This window comes from Vicia villosa, linkage group LG1 (assembly GCF_029867415.1).
Source record: "Vicia villosa cultivar HV-30 ecotype Madison, WI linkage group LG1, Vvil1.0, whole genome shotgun sequence".
Classification (NCBI taxonomy): Eukaryota; Viridiplantae; Streptophyta; class Magnoliopsida; order Fabales; family Fabaceae; genus Vicia; species Vicia villosa.
In genome coordinates, this window is record NC_081180.1 from 132,052,892 (window position 1) to 132,070,480 (window position 17,589).

Below are 17,589 nucleotides of genomic sequence, written 5' to 3' on the forward strand. Positions count from 1 at the left end.
ACGTAATTAGAATTAATCATATTTAACTCTTTCTAATTCGATTGACATCTTATTTAACAAAATAAATATCAGCTCACTTTTGTAACATATTATTTATTTATTTTTAACTATTTAAATCTTAAATTAGTTTTAACTATTAATATAAAAATAATAAAATAAAATCTTCAGTAAAATTACATCAGAGAATTTTAAGTTATTTTTTGTAATAGATTGGTTCTTTAAATATTTTTTTAATAATTTAGTTTTTTTTAATTAACATCTGACTTTATATTTTTTTGAGGTTACTTTATGTATTAAAGATTTATGTATTAAAGATGCTAATATATGCATTTTATTATAATATATATTTTGAGTGATTGGTTTAAATTTAATAAAAGGATAAAGAAGGTAACTATGCACACATTTGTTAACTTAAAAAGACCAAACAATTGGTCCAAAAAAAAAACCAAACAATTATTTAAAAAAGATTTAAGACTATGTTTGGATTGATGGAATACAACGGAGCCGAGCGAAATAAAATGAAATAATATTATGTTTCATTGTTTGAATTGGTAAAAAATGATGGAATTGAGCGGAACAAGATGAAATGCATTTCATCTTATTCCATTCGATTCCTTATTTTTTATTTCATTTATTTTAAATAAAATAACCAACTGATAGAATAGAATTTATATTTCATTTTGCTCAGTTCTATTCCGCTCCATTGTATTCCATCAATCCAATCTTGAGACCAATTTATTACAATAAAATAATTTAAACATCATGCTATAATTATGCCTATAAATAACAAGCTGCTTATATTTCAAAGCAAAAACAATCATTCTTGTTTAGCAGCATAATGGAGCCTCACTTTAATGTCTCCCTTCCATTAATGTTGCTAATTATCACTCCTTTTCTTTTACTTTCTCTCCATGCCAAAGCTGAAACCTCCTCCACCTACATAATCCACATGGACAAATCCCTCATGCCTCAAGTCTTCACAAGCCATCATAATTGGTATGAATCCACTCTTGATTCCACAAAATCATCAAAAAATTTAGTGTACACTTACAATCATGCCATGCATGGATTCAGTGCAGTACTATCAAAAGAAGAGTTAAACAACCTCAAAAAATCTCATGGTTTTGTCACAGCTTACCCTGACAGAACAGCAACAATAGACACAACACACACCTTTGAGTTTGTCTCATTAGACCCTTCAAAAGGGCTATGGAATGCATCAAACTTAGGTGAAAATGTTATTGTTGGCCTTATTGACTCTGGTATTTGGCCTGAAAGTGAAAGCTTTCGAGACAACGGCATGTCGAAAAACATCCCAACAAAATGGAAAGGAAAATGCGAAATAGGACAAGATTTCAACACTTCAATGTGCAATTCAAAACTCATTGGAGCAAGATACTTCAACAAAGGTGTCATTGCTTCAAAACCAAATGTCAAAATCAGTATGAACTCAGCTAGAGACTCACAAGGACATGGTAGTCACACATCCTCGACTGTCGCCGGAAACTATGTCGAAGATGCATCTTTCTTTGGTTATGCCAAAGGTGTAGCTAGAGGCATTGCACCAAAAGCTAGAATTGCAATGTATAAAGTCCTCTGGGACGAAGGACGACAAGCTTCCGATGTTCTCGCAGGAATGGACCAAGCAATTGCTGATAACGTTGATGTTATTTCAATCTCTTTAGGTTTTGATAATGTTCCACTCTATGAAGATCCAGTTGCAATAGCTTCATTTGCAGCCATGGAGAAAAATGTTGTTGTTTCATCTTCTGCTGGAAATGAAGGTCCACATCTTGGAACTCTACACAACGGAATCCCTTTGGTTATAACCGTGGCCGCGGCCACAATCGACCGAACTTTCGGAAGTTTGAAACTCGGAAACGGCGAAACTATCATTGGTTGGACATTGTTTCCTGCTACTAATGCTATTGTTGAGAATCTTCCTCTTGTTTACAACAAAACTCTATCATCATGCAATTCAATTAGTCTCTTAAGTCAAGCTTCAAGAAGAGGAATCATTGTTTGTGAAGCACTTGAATCAGTTTCAGTGATAAGCCAAATCAATAATGTTACTTTAGCAGGTGTAATAGGTGCTGTTTTCATTTCAGAAGATCCAATACTACTTGAAACAGGAAGACTTTTTTCTCCAAGTATTGTGATTAATCCAAAAGACAAAAAAGCACTTATTCACTACATAAAAAGTGCTGAATTTCCAATAGCTAGTATCAACTTTCAACAAACATTTGTTGGTGTAAAACCAGCACCTGCTGCTGCTTACTACACTTCAAGAGGTCCTTCCAAAAGCTATCCAAGAATCCTAAAGCCTGATGTAATGGCACCCGGTACCAACGTTCTAGCCGCGTATGTTCCGAATCTATCCTCAGCTAGTATCGGAACAAATGTTTTCTTGTCAAGTAACTACAATCTTCTTTCAGGTACATCGATGTCGTGTCCTCACGTGTCAGGCGTCGCGGCTTTATTAAAAGCCGCGAGGCCTGACTGGAGTCCAGCTGCTATAAGATCAGCAATAGTTACAACAGCTAATCCATTAGATAATACTCAAAACCCGATATCGGATAATGGCAATCCGTCTCAATATGCTTCGCCGCTCGCTATGGGAGCAGGTGAAATTGATCCTAATAAAGCATTGGATCCTGGTCTAATATATGATGCTACACCACAAGATTATGTTAACCTGCTTTGTGAGTTTGGTTACACGCATAGTCAAATATTGACTATTACAAGGTCTAAAAAGTATAACTGTGATAACCCTTCTTCTGATCTTAATTATCCTTCATTTATAGCTTTGTATGGTAGGAAAACAAGGACGATGGTGCAGAAGTTTTTGAGGACTGTGACTAACGTTGGAGATGGGGCTGCTAGTTATAGTGTTAAGGTGAGAAAACCAAAGGGTTGTGATGTTAGTGTTTTGCCTGAGAAAATGGAATTTGGGTATAAGAATGAGAAAAAGAGTTATAGTGTTGTTGTGAAGTGTAGGAGGAAGAATAAGAAGGAAAAAGATGTGACATTTGGTGATATTGTTTGGGTTGAAGAGGGTGGTTTTGGACGTAAGGTTAGGAGTCCTATTGTTGTGGCACCAAGTGACATTGTATGAGGGTTTAAGTTTTAGGTTTCTTGTTATGGCAATCACTTTGTAGGGTACCCTTCTTTGAGATTACAAGAAATAATCAATAAAATTGGGAATTGTATCATTGATTTTGTTGAATGAATAATTTAACTTGCATGAGTTATATTATAGAGAAAAAATATGCACGTATTTTACACTATCACTCAAACACCATTATATATTATATAAAATTATATTAATATATTTTGTCAAAAAAAAATTATATTAATATATGATTGAATGATTAATTAGAAAATAGATAAAATTATTTTACATTGTCATTTTTAATCTCTATGTATATTACCGTCATTGAAGAGAATAATTTAGTAATTAAGGACAAAAACTTTGGTATCAATGAATATATATACCAAAGTGTTCCTCTAGTTTAGTTGTTTTATGCACCAAACAAGGATCTTGGTTCCTTCGCTTATTATTTGAAGAAACAAAGTACATGTCGCATCTTGGGACAACACTATATAATGTCAATAATATATTTCATAGGGATGCAATTCTAATTATAAATTGTTGATTCTTCCCATATATATATATATATATATATATATATATATATATATATATATATATATATATATATATATATATATATATATATATATATATATATATATATATATATATATATATATATATATATATATATAGGGGTGGCCCTGAGCGGTAGTCCAAGACACCATAATTTTAAGGGCACTAAAAAAAACTTTTTTTTAACGTCGCTATTTATATTAAAAGAAAATTTTTTATTATAAAAATATTTGTTAGAATTTTTTTTAAAAAAGAAAATGTTGTCTAACAAAATGATAGGGACACTACAAAATCAAAATTAATAAATAAATATAATTTTCCTTAAATAAAATATAGAGTAGGATAAAATAAATTAATTCTCCTAGAATAAAATTAATTAATATATCTATAATTTTAGCAACTAAAGAGTATGATTGGGACAATAAAATTAAAATAATAATATAGAAAATATGAATCATTGAAAAGACAGATTTGTAACTTTTTATTAAGACTCAAAAGTCACATAAGGTTATTCTAGTTTATGAACTTTTGAAAGTCTATGACACAACATGTCAAGGATAGTTTGAGGAACAAAATAATGATCCCAATATTAAGAGTGAAGTCAAATCTTTAGCAACTCATGGAATTGGAAATTTTGAATTTCAGTAGCTATGATTATTTGGTTTGAATTATTAACTATTGTTAATGAAATTAGCAAGAGTTTGAAGAAGAAAAAAGACATGTGTATTCATGTAGCTATAGAAGTAGTAAAAGGTTTGATAAAGTATTTGAAAAACTATAAAGAATATGGATTTGTAAATGCTAAGACTAATGCTGAAAAGGTTGGGAATGAAATAGAGATTGAATGTGTGTTTATTCAAAAACGTCGAATTTGTAAAAAAAAAAACACTATGATAAAAATTCATCTCAACCCACACAATTGAATCGTGGGTCTGCTAAAGAGTCTTTTCAAAATCATTATTTCTTATATATTCTAGATCAAACAATTGGTTCATTTGACAGAAGATTTGAACAGTATAGCACTTATGAAAATATTTTTGGATTCTTATTTAGTATTGAAAGGCTTAGATCATTATCTGAAAGAGATTTGAAAGAATGTTGTGAACATCTGGAAACTTGTTTAAAACACCACAGTTCTCTTGATCTGGATGGTGAAATTTTGTTTGAAGAATTAAAAGTTATTAGATTTTAACAATTGAATCAAAATGAACTATATGATATTGAGTTCTTTAAAGACTTTTAATTGTTTTCCTAATGCACACATAACTTCTAGAATAATATTGACTATTCTTATCAGTGTTGTATCTGCTGAAAGAAGTCTTTTTAAATTAAACTTATTAAAATTTAATTTGAGATCTACTATGTCACACGATGGATTAAATAGTCCTGTGTTGATTTCAATTGAAAATAATTTTTTGAAGAACCTTAATTATGAGCGAATTATTAATGATTTTGCAATAAAAAATTGTTAAGAGGATGATATTTAAATAATTTTAAGGGTTTGGTCATTTTTTTTATAGGAAAAAAGATCGGATCAAGAAGAAGAATAATTTTCTTTATAGTGGTTTATGTTTTGATGTAATATAACATTGATTTAAAGATCCATATATGTACTCTTTTTGCACAATGTCAAATGAAAATATGTTTTTATATCCAATTATTTTTTTTACCTTTATGTATTTATTGTTTAAAAAAATAATTATAGAGACATCACTCCTTTGATTCGCCCAAAATACCCGAATATAAAAGACCGACCACAACAGAAGTGCTATATTGACACTTGAAATCTCTAAACCTTATATACATAACTATTTCAAACCATTTTACTATGACACCAAAATTAAAGAAAAATATATATTATTAAAAAATACAAAAGATATGTTAAAAAGTAGATATATACAATGTGGTTGTAGGTGTAGGTTTTGGTATGATTCTAACATTTCTCTTAATATAAATATATGTCATCTAATCTATTGTTATTATTTTTAGTTATTAATTAATTAACATTAGGAGGAGATAATCATTGTAACTATAGGAACACTAATAAATTTCTTTTTTACATGAAACTAATAAAACAAAATAGAACTAACTATTAACTTTAATAAATACATAAATGTGAATGTAAATACTTTTGCTTACAAATGAGATGATATTAGAGATGATGAGTTTTCTTTCTTTACTAGGAGAAAAAAATAGATAAATTATAAAATAGTAAATGAATTAAGATGAGTACGAGAGATTCATTGGCTATAAAAGTTATGTGTTGTTTCATTTTATAACAACACATTTGAGAGAACAACGTATTGAAAGAAAATTTCAAAAAAATAATTTTACCATCTTTTATATATGTGAGATTGTATTAATGACTTTTTTTTAATATTTTTATTAATTTACAAATAAGATATTTTTGTTATTCTATGGTTATTTTTATAATGTTAGAAAAGTGTGATATTAAGATAACTAATTTTTCGTTGGTTTTGTATTAGATATATTTTAATTAGTATATTTTTTCTAATAAGTTGTATCGGAGTTTAGCTCATCACATATTTAAACTTTATTATTTAAGATGGACAACATCATCAATAATGTTTAAGTTAACTTCTTCACATTATTCCATTTGAAAGTCCAAAATCAAAAACCTATTACTGCATAGATTTGTATGAACCTTTGCTAAATAAAGAAATGAATTCGAGCAGAAAGTTTGACAATGATTGAAGATAGAGCAATGAGTAACACGAGAATATAACATGGAAGCTCCAAACTAGAGAAAAACCATGACCGCTCTCAAATATTAACAAGAGAATAATACTATATAAATTATTACAACACCTAAACTATCCTCAACCACCTTAAAGGCCCCAATACATCCATATTCTTCAAAGCGGATATTTAACTATCTCTCACAACATGCTAACACAAGAGTATAATAAAAGTCAAATACAAATTTAAAGTTTTGACCGATGTATTTTGTAATGAAGAACTTGAGTCCACTATACAGTCTTGGACTGCCTCTTACTTTAAAAAATTAAGCGATGTGGGACTATTTCAACATGTATACTTTAAAGCAACACCAACACTATCCACCTTGATTGAAAAAGATACACCAACCATACTCAACCATCAAGAAAATATTTACCGGAAGTTACACCAGTTCAAGATTTTTCACATTGTCTTCACCGACAACCGTAGTCCAAAAAAGAACTACCACATTCCACCTAAAGAAAAGTATGATTCACTTGAAGTTAAACCACTCTAAGAATTTTCATATGTTGAAAATCAGGTTGAAACCCTATGGTGCAATTTTTATGTTGGAAGAAATCTCTTCAACTACTAACATAATCTAACAACACATTTTGCATCAGTGACAACTAATGCCCATGAGCGAATTCACTAGCAATAGTTCGTCCTTTTTCATGACAACAAAATATCTTGAAAACACTCTTTTGATTTTTAGAAAATATCATAATCTCCCAAAGCGAGGGAGACATTGCTAGCATTTGAATTAGAGCTCTTTTAAGACCTTACACCATCAGGATACTTATTATTTGCATGCCCAAATTATCCATATTTCCAACCTCTCACACTCATTTCATTGTTCCCATAAGATCTTCCTCTAGCAACCAAAAATGAGTCTAATGAAGTATTATTCTCACTCTTCAATATTTTTTCTTCAAAAATAATTTTAATGGAAAATTTTTCAAAATACAAAGTTCATTCCCAATTATCTAAGCAGGCTTAATATGATCATAGTAAGATGAAAGAGACCATATGAGTCACAAAGTTTTATCTTCATCATCAATATTTACTTTAATATTTTCTAATTAAAAAATACCATTGAGGACACTTAGATAATCACATACTTTTTATATTTTCACCCATACACAAGCTATCAAATTGCTCCTTCAACAACAACCGATTTGAAATATCATGTCTCTGATATAGCCCTTCAAGTTTTCCATAAAGATCTATGGGTGGTGAGATACATGGAGAATTTGTAATAATATTCTAAGCCAAAGACATGTGGATTATACTCGAAGCTCTCAAATCTAGTTCGTCAAATCAATAATTCGTCCTTTTTCATTTTTCCGAACACGAGGCGTTTAATATGAAACACGAGGTATTTAGGCGGGGCATTTTTGTAGGATTTTTACTATGCCTCAAATGTGGCAAGGCGTTTGAGGATAAATGTGGTGCGTTTATATGAAGACATGAGGCATTTGGAAGAAATGTGAGGCGTTTTGTCTCAAAACCTATGCCATATTAAAGGTATTGTTGCCATTTTTTAAGAGAATGGTAGTTTTCTAATGAGATAACTCCAGGGATACAAAGATAGAAATTATTATATTTTACTGTTTTAAAATTATGGTGATCTTTGGAGGCTGTCTAGTGGTTGGGAAATACTTATAATCTTTAGGATTGTGTAATTCATGTATCGAGAGTATGAGAGATTTTGTCATAGATTGGATATAAAATATGAGATGTTTTATGAATTTAGAGAGTTATTTTCGTGTAAATTAATTTGTAAGATCTTGCTATGATTGGAAATGGGTCAGAGAGTTGATGTCTCCACTCCTAGTATATTATTTTGGATCAAACATGGTAAACAATTTTATGCGTGTTGATTCTCATGTTTTATCTTACTTTTGATATTGTGGTTTTGCTTTCACATTAGTTGATAGATTCTTATTTTTTGAGAATATTTAGTATGGTCTTTTTATTCTTCATCCCGTACACATCATATTTTTTGGTATGTTTGATCTTAAATTTCATAACCAGGGGCGTCCATTGTAGGAAAAAGTGTCTAAATTTACAAGTGAACACCATGAGTTCTAAATAGATTATTGAGATTTTTTGGAGACAACAACTTTAAATTGTGAAAAGTAAATATTCAAGCAGTCTTTACTCAACAAAAATGTGCATACATGTTAAAAGATGAGGCATTAATGTCAAGAAGCCTAACACAAGAGGGAGAGACTAAAATGATGGATAAGACCAAGATTTCTTCTACATTGGATGAAGTCCATCGATACTCTATGACATAGTCTATAAATCTTTTGCTCTTGGTGAAAAGATCTCAGACCAGAAGCTCATGAGAAAGATTCTAAGATCTCTGCCAAAGAGGTTTGACATGAGAGTAATTACCGCCACTAAGGAAGCACAAAATTTCTCTACAGTAAAAATTTATGAATTGATTGCCACTTTGTTCACCTTTGAGATGACCATTGATGACAAATCTTAGAAGAAGGATAAATGAGTAGCCTTTAAAGACAATATTATTGATAATGAAGACCAAGAATCCCATGACACTAATAAAAATTTTACGGATTCTATTGCAATGCTTGCTAAGAATTTTAGCAAGTCCATCACTACTACAAAAATTATATATCACCACAGTTGGGCAAATGATTCCATCTCAGATGGTTGCCCGTAGTAACGAAAGGTGTGGTAGTAATTGTGCTACTTTCCACCGCGGACTAAGGTCACCACGACTGTGTCATAGAGTATCAATGGAAGTTTAAAGGTTACATGATCAAATAAGCACTTTTGATCTCTCACCCTAAAAAATTCCCTCTAATATTCTCTTATTCTCTCACTTCTTCTTCTCTACAAACATCAAAACCTTGTTGATTCACCAATTCAAGTTTTATGTTCTAACAAAATGGATCATCTTTTGTATTTCTTATGTTGCCATCTCTATTGTGCAATCTTTGGCCATTGGATTTAATCTAATTTGATCTTACTTATTTTATAATGCAGATTTTTATCTCTTTTTTTTGTCATCATCAATTTAATCTAACAATTTGATCTTGCTTATTTTATGTTTGGATTGGTGGTATATGATGGAATGAAGTGGAATGGTAACTAATGAGGTTCCATTGTTTGGATTAGCTAATAATGGATGGAATGAAACATGATGGAATACATTTTCTCCCATTCCATCCAATTTCTCCATTTTTTGTTCCATCCAATTTAAGGTGTATGAGATGGAATGAAATAATTTTAAAAAATAACCAAACAATTGAGTGGAATATATATTTCATTCCGCCCCGCTTCGTTACGTTCTATTCCCCTCCATTAAGTTCCATCAATCCAAACATACCTAAATCAATGCAGAATGGACAACATGAGAAAAGAAACTAGAGAAAGCCTTGCCCCCGAGAAATCGACATCACCATCATTTTCAAATGGTGGAGATTTGTGAAGTATGCATAAGAAAACTCAAAAACATCAAGAATTCCTCTATTTCTATTATGCATCAGAAAAGAGGCGTTTGAGAAAAAAAAAGGCGAGACAGTTTGGGCGAATAATTTTTGAGCTTTTGAGATTATTTTTCTTCACCATAGATACTAAAATTGAAATTATGATTCTGTACAACACCAACTAGGTTCCACTTACTTCAAGTTTATTTCTCAAAACATGGCCAACATTGAAGCATGAAGAAAAACTAAAAACACTCCAACATACTCTTCCACTTGCATTATTACAAACATAAAAAGAACCCCTAGAGACATAGTTAATTAGAAAGAAAACACAATGAAGCTTATTATACAAATCAGAAAAGAAATTTACTCATGTCTCACACACCAACACTAGGCAAATCCGTCATCTTAATTCCAACTATGGACATGAGAAAATGAAGCTTTTCATTGATTTCGGCCGGGTCGGAGGGATTCTCCTTGCTGAAAGTAGGAGGTTCAACTCCAGTAAAGATGTAGAGAGCCTTCAATTCATCTGCTAATGATGCTTGGATTGTACCTTCATATCCTATTACCTTTCGGACGGCATGAATCTGTTTCCATATGTTCTCCTCATTGAATAGAACCTGCAAAAGCTCAAACCGTTAGTGCACGATATTTGGTCCGTAGAGTATGTTCATCATCTAGTTACAAGATGATAGTATGAAAATGCACACAAATTAGGCCTCTACCTCATCAGAAGGGCAAACAATGTTTTTTTCAGAAGAACATTTAGATGATGTGGACTCCAGTTCTTCGGACGAAACAAGAACCTCCATCGATTCTGTATGCATGTCAACGGTAACTTTTGAAGGTTCTGCAAGTAAAGAAATTAATTTAGATATTGGCCTACAAAATAAATGGAGTCCAGAAAGGAAATGGCATACATATATAAATATATACTATGCCTATGGCCTGACCTTCATGCAAATCAATTGTATATGAATGCGCTTCCGCGTCTATTCTATTTTCGTCACACGAGTGATACTCAATTCCATCAGCGATTTCTCTAGCATCTGTATCTGCGTCAGACGAGTTCGTTCTTTTGTTATATTCGCGCAATTCTGTTTCTTGATTCACAAGGTTGGATATGTTCTCATCTAATTCCCCTTTCTTCGATATAGCAGGCTCAAGTTGCTTAACCTCAGACGAGTCTTCAGCTACCATAACATGAAGAACCTGCGTTTCTATCAGCAAATCGCCAATTGGTTCATCAGCTGTTTCATCCACCGGCTTCTTTGAATAATTCAAACCATCATCCTCTAACTTTAATATACCGCTTGTAGGTTCACATGATTCCACCTCATTGCAAACACTAACCGTATTATCATCATGAACCGTCTCATCGTAAACTTTTGAATCTTCTTGGTTCCTCATATCTCCGTCCGTCCTCAAATCCTGTTTCTCTTCCCGTCCTACTTCCATGTTTTCAGCAACTTGACCAATATCTTGATCATTTTCACTTGTTTCACTAGAAACTCTTGTTGCATATTCTCCTCTCATATCATTCCTACCCTCGTCTCGAATTTTTTCTAATAGCCCTTTTGTTTCTTTTTGCATCTCTTCTTCCTCTATATCACCATCTTTCACCTCATCTTCACATTCCTCTAAAACAACCGTTGCATCCCCAAATTCAAAGGGTGCTTTAAGTTCTTCAGTCTCATCAAAGCCCTCCATAATTGTGCCTCTACTCATTAGCCTCTCCTCACTAATTTCTCCACTTAGGTGTCCATCCATCTTCTCATCATCATGATTTTGTGATGAAGGCTCCTCCTCCACCTCCTCTTCCTCCTTAGCGAAATAGTCATTGTTGTCTTCTTCAGAACCATTGTGCTGGACAACATTATCGACATCACTTGAACGATGTGACAATTCAGGCTCAAACTCCTCTTTCACATTTGAAGGTTCTGCAAGCAAATAAATTAATTTAGATATTGGCTTAAAAATAAATGGAATCCAGAATGGAAACAGCATACATATTTATAAATATATACTATGGCCTAACCTTCATGCAAATCAAGTGTACATGTGTACGCTTCCGCATCTATTCTGTTTTCATCTATTTTGTTTTCGTCACACAAGTGAAACTCAATTGCATCAGCAATTTCTCTTGCATCTCCTGATGAGTTAATTCTTTTGTTATATTCTCGCAATTCTGTTTCTTGATTCACAAGGTCCGATATAGCAGGCTCAAGTTCCTCAACCTTAGATGAGTCCTCAGCTACCAAAACATGAAGAACATGCATTTCTTTGAGCAACTCAGAAGTTTCATCCACCGGTTTCTTTGAATCATTCAAGCCATCATCCTCAAACTCTAATATACCCCTTGTAGGTTCACATGATTCAACATCAATGCAAACACTATCCGTACTATCGTCGTTTCTTGACTGAACCGTCTCCTTGTATACCTTTGAATCTTCTTGGTTCCACATTTCTCCATCCGTCCCCAAATCCTGTTTCTCTTCCATGTTTTCAACAACTTGACCAATATCTTGATCATTTTCACTTAATCCACTAGAAATTCCTCTCATATCATTCTTACCCTCGTCTCTAATTTTTTCTAATAGCCCTTTTGTTTCTTTTTGCATCTCTTCTTCTTCTATACCGCCCTCTTTCACCTCATCGTCACATTCTTCTAAAACAACCGTTGCATCCCCAAATTCAAAGGGTGCTTTAAGTTCTTCAATTTCATCAAAACCCTCCATAATTGTGCCTCTACTCAATAGTCTCTCCTCACAACTTTCTCCACTTAGGTATCCTTCCATCTTTTCATCATCATGAATGACATTGTTAGCATCACCTGAATGATGCTGCGACAATTCAGGCTCTAACTCATCTTTCACAACCCCTTGTCCATAATCATTATCCAATATCATAGTTTCCTCATTAACATCAACTATTTCGCTATCGCTGTTTGCTTCATCCTCTTCATCTATAGATGTAACATCAATATCTTGAGGAGAAAGCCTAGGCATAGGTAACAACTTACTCATCAAATTCTGAGTGCACCTATGACTAACCAAGAAGAAACAACAAGGCACAGAAACTACCAGACCAATAGCAGAAGCAACTAAAAAACCTGGAACAACAAGAGGAACAGAACTTGCTACAAAACCAAAAACTAACATCTTCCTTCCTACATTGAGTCCCTTCTCCAACATACAATGTTGTTGACTTGTACTAGTAATAATAGTATCCCTCTCTTCATCTTCTGTTTCTTCCAAATCCATCATATTCTGCCTATTTGAATAAACAACTTAATTCAGTGCTAACATATAAGTGATTATCTAAAATTTAGTCTTTCTAACTAAAAATAAAATAGTCAAACTTCATTCACGTAAAGTGCTTATCCTAGGGAACAGAAAATAAGCTGAATGAAAGAAGAATAAGAAGCAAGATAGAGATTTACCTTAACTGTATATAGGATTAATAGTAAGTTTCAAAATTTCAAAGATAGCTATGTTGTACTGTGCTTCTTCAGTTTTTCACCCTTAGTTCTATGGCTAAACTCAGTGGAGGAAAGAAAGTGTGTTCTGATTCATGATTCATTTATGTTTGTCATTGAAACGTGCTATGAAGACAGGGATGACAGGTGTTGGGGAAGGAGAGTGCCACGCATTTTTTGCATGCAATTGTAATATTTAGATGTGTGTGCCATGTATGTACTAGTATGTATGTATCCGGAAGCATTAATAGTATTAAAAAACAATGGAACATTTTTCAAAATTTCACATTAATAGTATTCAATAATTTTTTTAAGGCCGTTTATATATAGCGAATTCGAAATAATAGACCACACTCTATTAAAAATTTTACAAAAATGATTGTTGTCTTCTACACATAATTCGCCACACATCTTTGATTGTTCTTAGTAAGAATCTCCCGTTTTGTCAAATTATCTTTCGTCGATATACAATTAAAAAATAATCATCATACACAAATAGAAATTTTATGCGGCACTTCGACCACAAAATTTAGGAATTAGCTTGATTGTTGTTGTCGTCAATTTTGGACAAATTTTTATAAGCACTACTGACTATGTAGTAAGAAGAGGGATGTAAACTCCAAATCCAGCTATCTTCTACGTCCACCTGCAAAGCAAAACAATTGAGATTAAATTTATTGAGAATCAATTTGATTTTCTTACAAATAGTGATATATGCCAACACTAGCAACTTTTTATGAAAATTCATTTTAAAATTAGATATGTTTTCAAAAAAACATCCAAGAGGTAGCATCGGAATACATGCTTTTTGCATATGATATAGTCTTATTTAAAAATTCAAATGAAGAACTAAATGATAAGTTGAAGATTTGGAGATGAGTTTTAGAAACGCATGGTCTTCGCCTAAGCAGAAGTAAGACAAAATATGTGGCATGTAAGTTCAATGAAAGGAGAAGCGTTTCTAACCTAAAGATGAAAGTTAGAGATCATATCATCCCACAAGTCATGTAGTTTAAATATCTTGGGTTTGTAATATAAAAGGATAGAGAAATAGAAAAGGATGTAAATCATCAAATACAAGATGGTCGGCTAAAATGGAGAAGAGCCTTAGGGGTTTTATGTGACACAAAGATACCGCTCAATCTAAAGAGGAGGTTTTATCGGATTGTGGTAAGACCTACGATGTTGTACGTGACAGAATGTTGGGCGGTCAAGAGTCAACACGAGAATAAAGTAAGTGTAACAAAGATGAGGATGTTGTGTTGGATGTGTGGTAAGACTAGACATGATAAGATTAGAAATGATAATGTTTTATATTGAAACTAGAAATGGAGAAGGATCGAGATAACGGTGGATCTTCGCTTCCGGTAGCAAAAATGTCAATAAAAAAATGAATAATAGTTAGAAAAATTGTTATAATGATAAAAATTTAGAACTTCTAGAAAAAAGAGAAAAAAAAAAGTCGAAATTCTGGTACCTATAAGTGAAAGCAAACAAAGAATATGTAAGATGGTGTCAAATTAGGAAGGTAGTGTGTACTTATTCCAAGGAATTAAACCTACTGACTAAATATATCCCACCTTGACACAAGCCACGTTGCAACATGTGAAAGACCTCAAATGCATGTTTTCGAATAGAAAGTGACGAATTTTTAGAAATCTAGAAAATTCATGTGCTTGATGTCAATTGTATGTGAATGAGTGTTTACCATATTGTTTAAATAAGAGTAAATAGTAAGATTGAGATAAGATTGAGTATATAGAAAGTGGAAGAAAAACTCTTTGGATTATGCTAGATTGAAGCAAGGAACGGAAGTTATAACTCGAAAAACGGTTGGTTTTTATCATTGGTTTTGTGGATCTATGTGCATGCAGGTATGAAGTTGAAAGTCTCGCAGAAGATCCATTAGAAGCTTTGATGACGGTAATGCATGGCAATAACTTTCAACCTCGATGATGGCCATCTAAACCAAAGAAAGAATATTATGCCTCATCAATAAAAGGAGACTCAAGATCAAAGTGTTTGTATAATCAGAAGCTATCTAGCAAAGAATCTTGAAGTCTTGGACAAAGGTGCGAAAGTTCACCATGTCATGTTTGAATGTCTGAGTGGCCCGAGTATTGTAAAAGTAAAGAAGTAGCTTAGAAGTACTAAGGAAACTCTCTCTCTCTCTCTCTCTCTCTCTATCTCTCTCTCTCTCTCTCTCTCTCTCTCTCTCACACACACACACACCTAAATATATCTTTTCAAATGATTTTATCTTGAAAAATTATTTTCTAAGCCAAGCCAAGTGATTAAAAAGTTGTCTAAAATTTTTCCAAACTACTTTTGATCTAACCAATCGATTGGGAAATTGTACAAATCGATTGGAAATTTGTTTATGAGATATTAAATCAATTGGAGCATTGAGTCAATCGATAGGAGCATTAATTCAATCTATTGGAGAAGAGCTAATTCATTAACTAAGCAATTCGGACAACACATTAATGACTTGCAACGACTTTATATCCAATATTTTCTATTTGGGCATACTAATCGATTAAAAATGAGCTAACTAATCGATTGGAGCATTATGCCAATCAATTGGATGATTAATTTAACTTATGGACTATTTTCTTTTTGGTTTTTCCAACTCCTATATAAAGCAGGCTCGCTTCCTCTTCATTTCACGTTGTTGTTTGTAACTGGTCATGTTGTTTGTATAATTCTTGAGAGTGTGATACTCTTAAGAAGATTGAGTTTGGTTCGTGTGATAAACCAGTCATAAAATATCTATTTTGGTTTACTGAGCTTTGCCGGAAATTTTTTTGCTTTGGTTATTGAGATCAGCTTGAAAATCTCTAAGAGTATTTGTTAGCTTAGCTTATGATAAAAGCTATATTTGGTTGGGGATAAGCCTGTAAAAAGCTCAATATCAGATTATATTAAGGTTCATGGGCATAACCTGTAAAAGCTTAAACGTTTATAGTCTAGATCTCAAGAAGATCTCTTAGGGACATTACTAGGTCAATATTCTGCCAAACCTAGATAACTCTCTAGTGTTATCTTTCTAATCCTTACTCTCTTTATTTTTCTACTGTTTACTATTTGTTCAATTTCCGCTGTGATTTACTCTCAAGAAACTACTAACATGATCTTAATCGAGAAAAGTATAAAATTAATCACGAATTTTAAATACCACAGTTCACCCTCGCCATTCTTGTACTTGAAGTCATTTGTACAACAAGTGGCATCATAGTCTAACTTTTTTTAAGGACTAATCGTCTCAAAAGGAAAAATGACTTCAAACTATTCACTAAACAAACCCCCATCTTTTAATGGATATGTTATAGTTTGTGGAAAGAGAAAATAAATTTTTTCATAGAAGGGACAAATCGTGGTATTTGGAAGGTTGTGAAAGAAATACCATTTGTCTCTACACACAATGTTGATGGTGTTGTAGTAGACAAACCAAAAAAGAATTGGTCCAAAGATAACAACGAGAATGTGCAATTCAGTTTGAAAGCAAAAATATCATCATTACCGCCCTTGGTCTTGATGAATTTTTGTAAGTTTCTCACCGCGGATCTGCTAAAAAAATATGTGACATCCACCAAATTACCAATGAAGAAACTACTGAGATAAAGAGAGCAAGGTTGGTTACATTAACCCAGTAGTATGAACTCTTAAGAATGAAACCTAAAGAGAATATAAGCCAATGCAAACACGATTCACCCATATCGTGAGTCATATGAGGAATTAGTCATAAGAAAATTTTAGATGCCTAAATTGTAGTTGGTAATCTAAAGTCAATGCAATTTGGGAATCTAAGGGTTTAGATGCAAAAAAATTATCTAACCCTAAAAATGCTTATAATTCCAAAACAAGGAAGAAAAATGTTTATGAAATTAACAAACAAGGACAGAAGATGAAATGGGTACTTAAAGTTAATAACTGACTTTTTCTTTGCAGGAATGTTTTACAATCTCAAACACCAAATTGTATCTTGTTAGCGGTTGTTCAAAGCATATGACAGGTGACAAAACTTTATTCTTCACCTTCTATCCCAAAGAAAGAGGATTTTTCTCCTATGGGGATAACAATAAGGGAAAAATTCTAGGTTTTAGTACCATTGGTAAGTCCCTAAATTCAGCGATTGAGGAAGTTCCCCTGGTAAAAGAACTTAAGCATAATCTATTAAGTATAAGTTAACTATGTGACAAAGGTAACAATGTAATATTTTATTCTTCTAGTTGCAG

The 17,589-nt window shown here is 32.4% G+C and overlaps 2 protein-coding genes across 2 annotated transcripts; one reads left to right on the forward strand and one right to left on the reverse strand.

Moving 5' to 3' along the window:
• The first annotated feature begins 838 nt into the window (after positions 1-838).
• Positions 839-3,115, forward strand: LOC131617082 (subtilisin-like protease SBT3). The gene has a single exon (XM_058888464.1). The coding sequence runs from the start codon at positions 839-841 to the stop codon at positions 3,113-3,115; it is 2,277 nt and encodes a 758-aa protein (XP_058744447.1).
• A 6,990-nt stretch (positions 3,116-10,105) lies between these two features.
• Positions 10,106-13,468, reverse strand: LOC131644226 (uncharacterized). The gene is made up of 5 exons (XM_058914669.1): positions 13,316-13,468; positions 11,912-13,146; positions 10,827-11,813; positions 10,599-10,723; positions 10,106-10,493 (listed from the first exon to the last, which is right to left on the reverse strand). The coding sequence occupies exons 2-5, from the start codon at positions 13,137-13,139 to the stop codon at positions 10,248-10,250; spliced, it is 2,586 nt and encodes an 861-aa protein (XP_058770652.1). The 5' UTR covers positions 13,140-13,146; positions 13,316-13,468; the 3' UTR covers positions 10,106-10,247.
• Between the last annotated feature and the right edge of the window lie 4,121 nt (positions 13,469-17,589).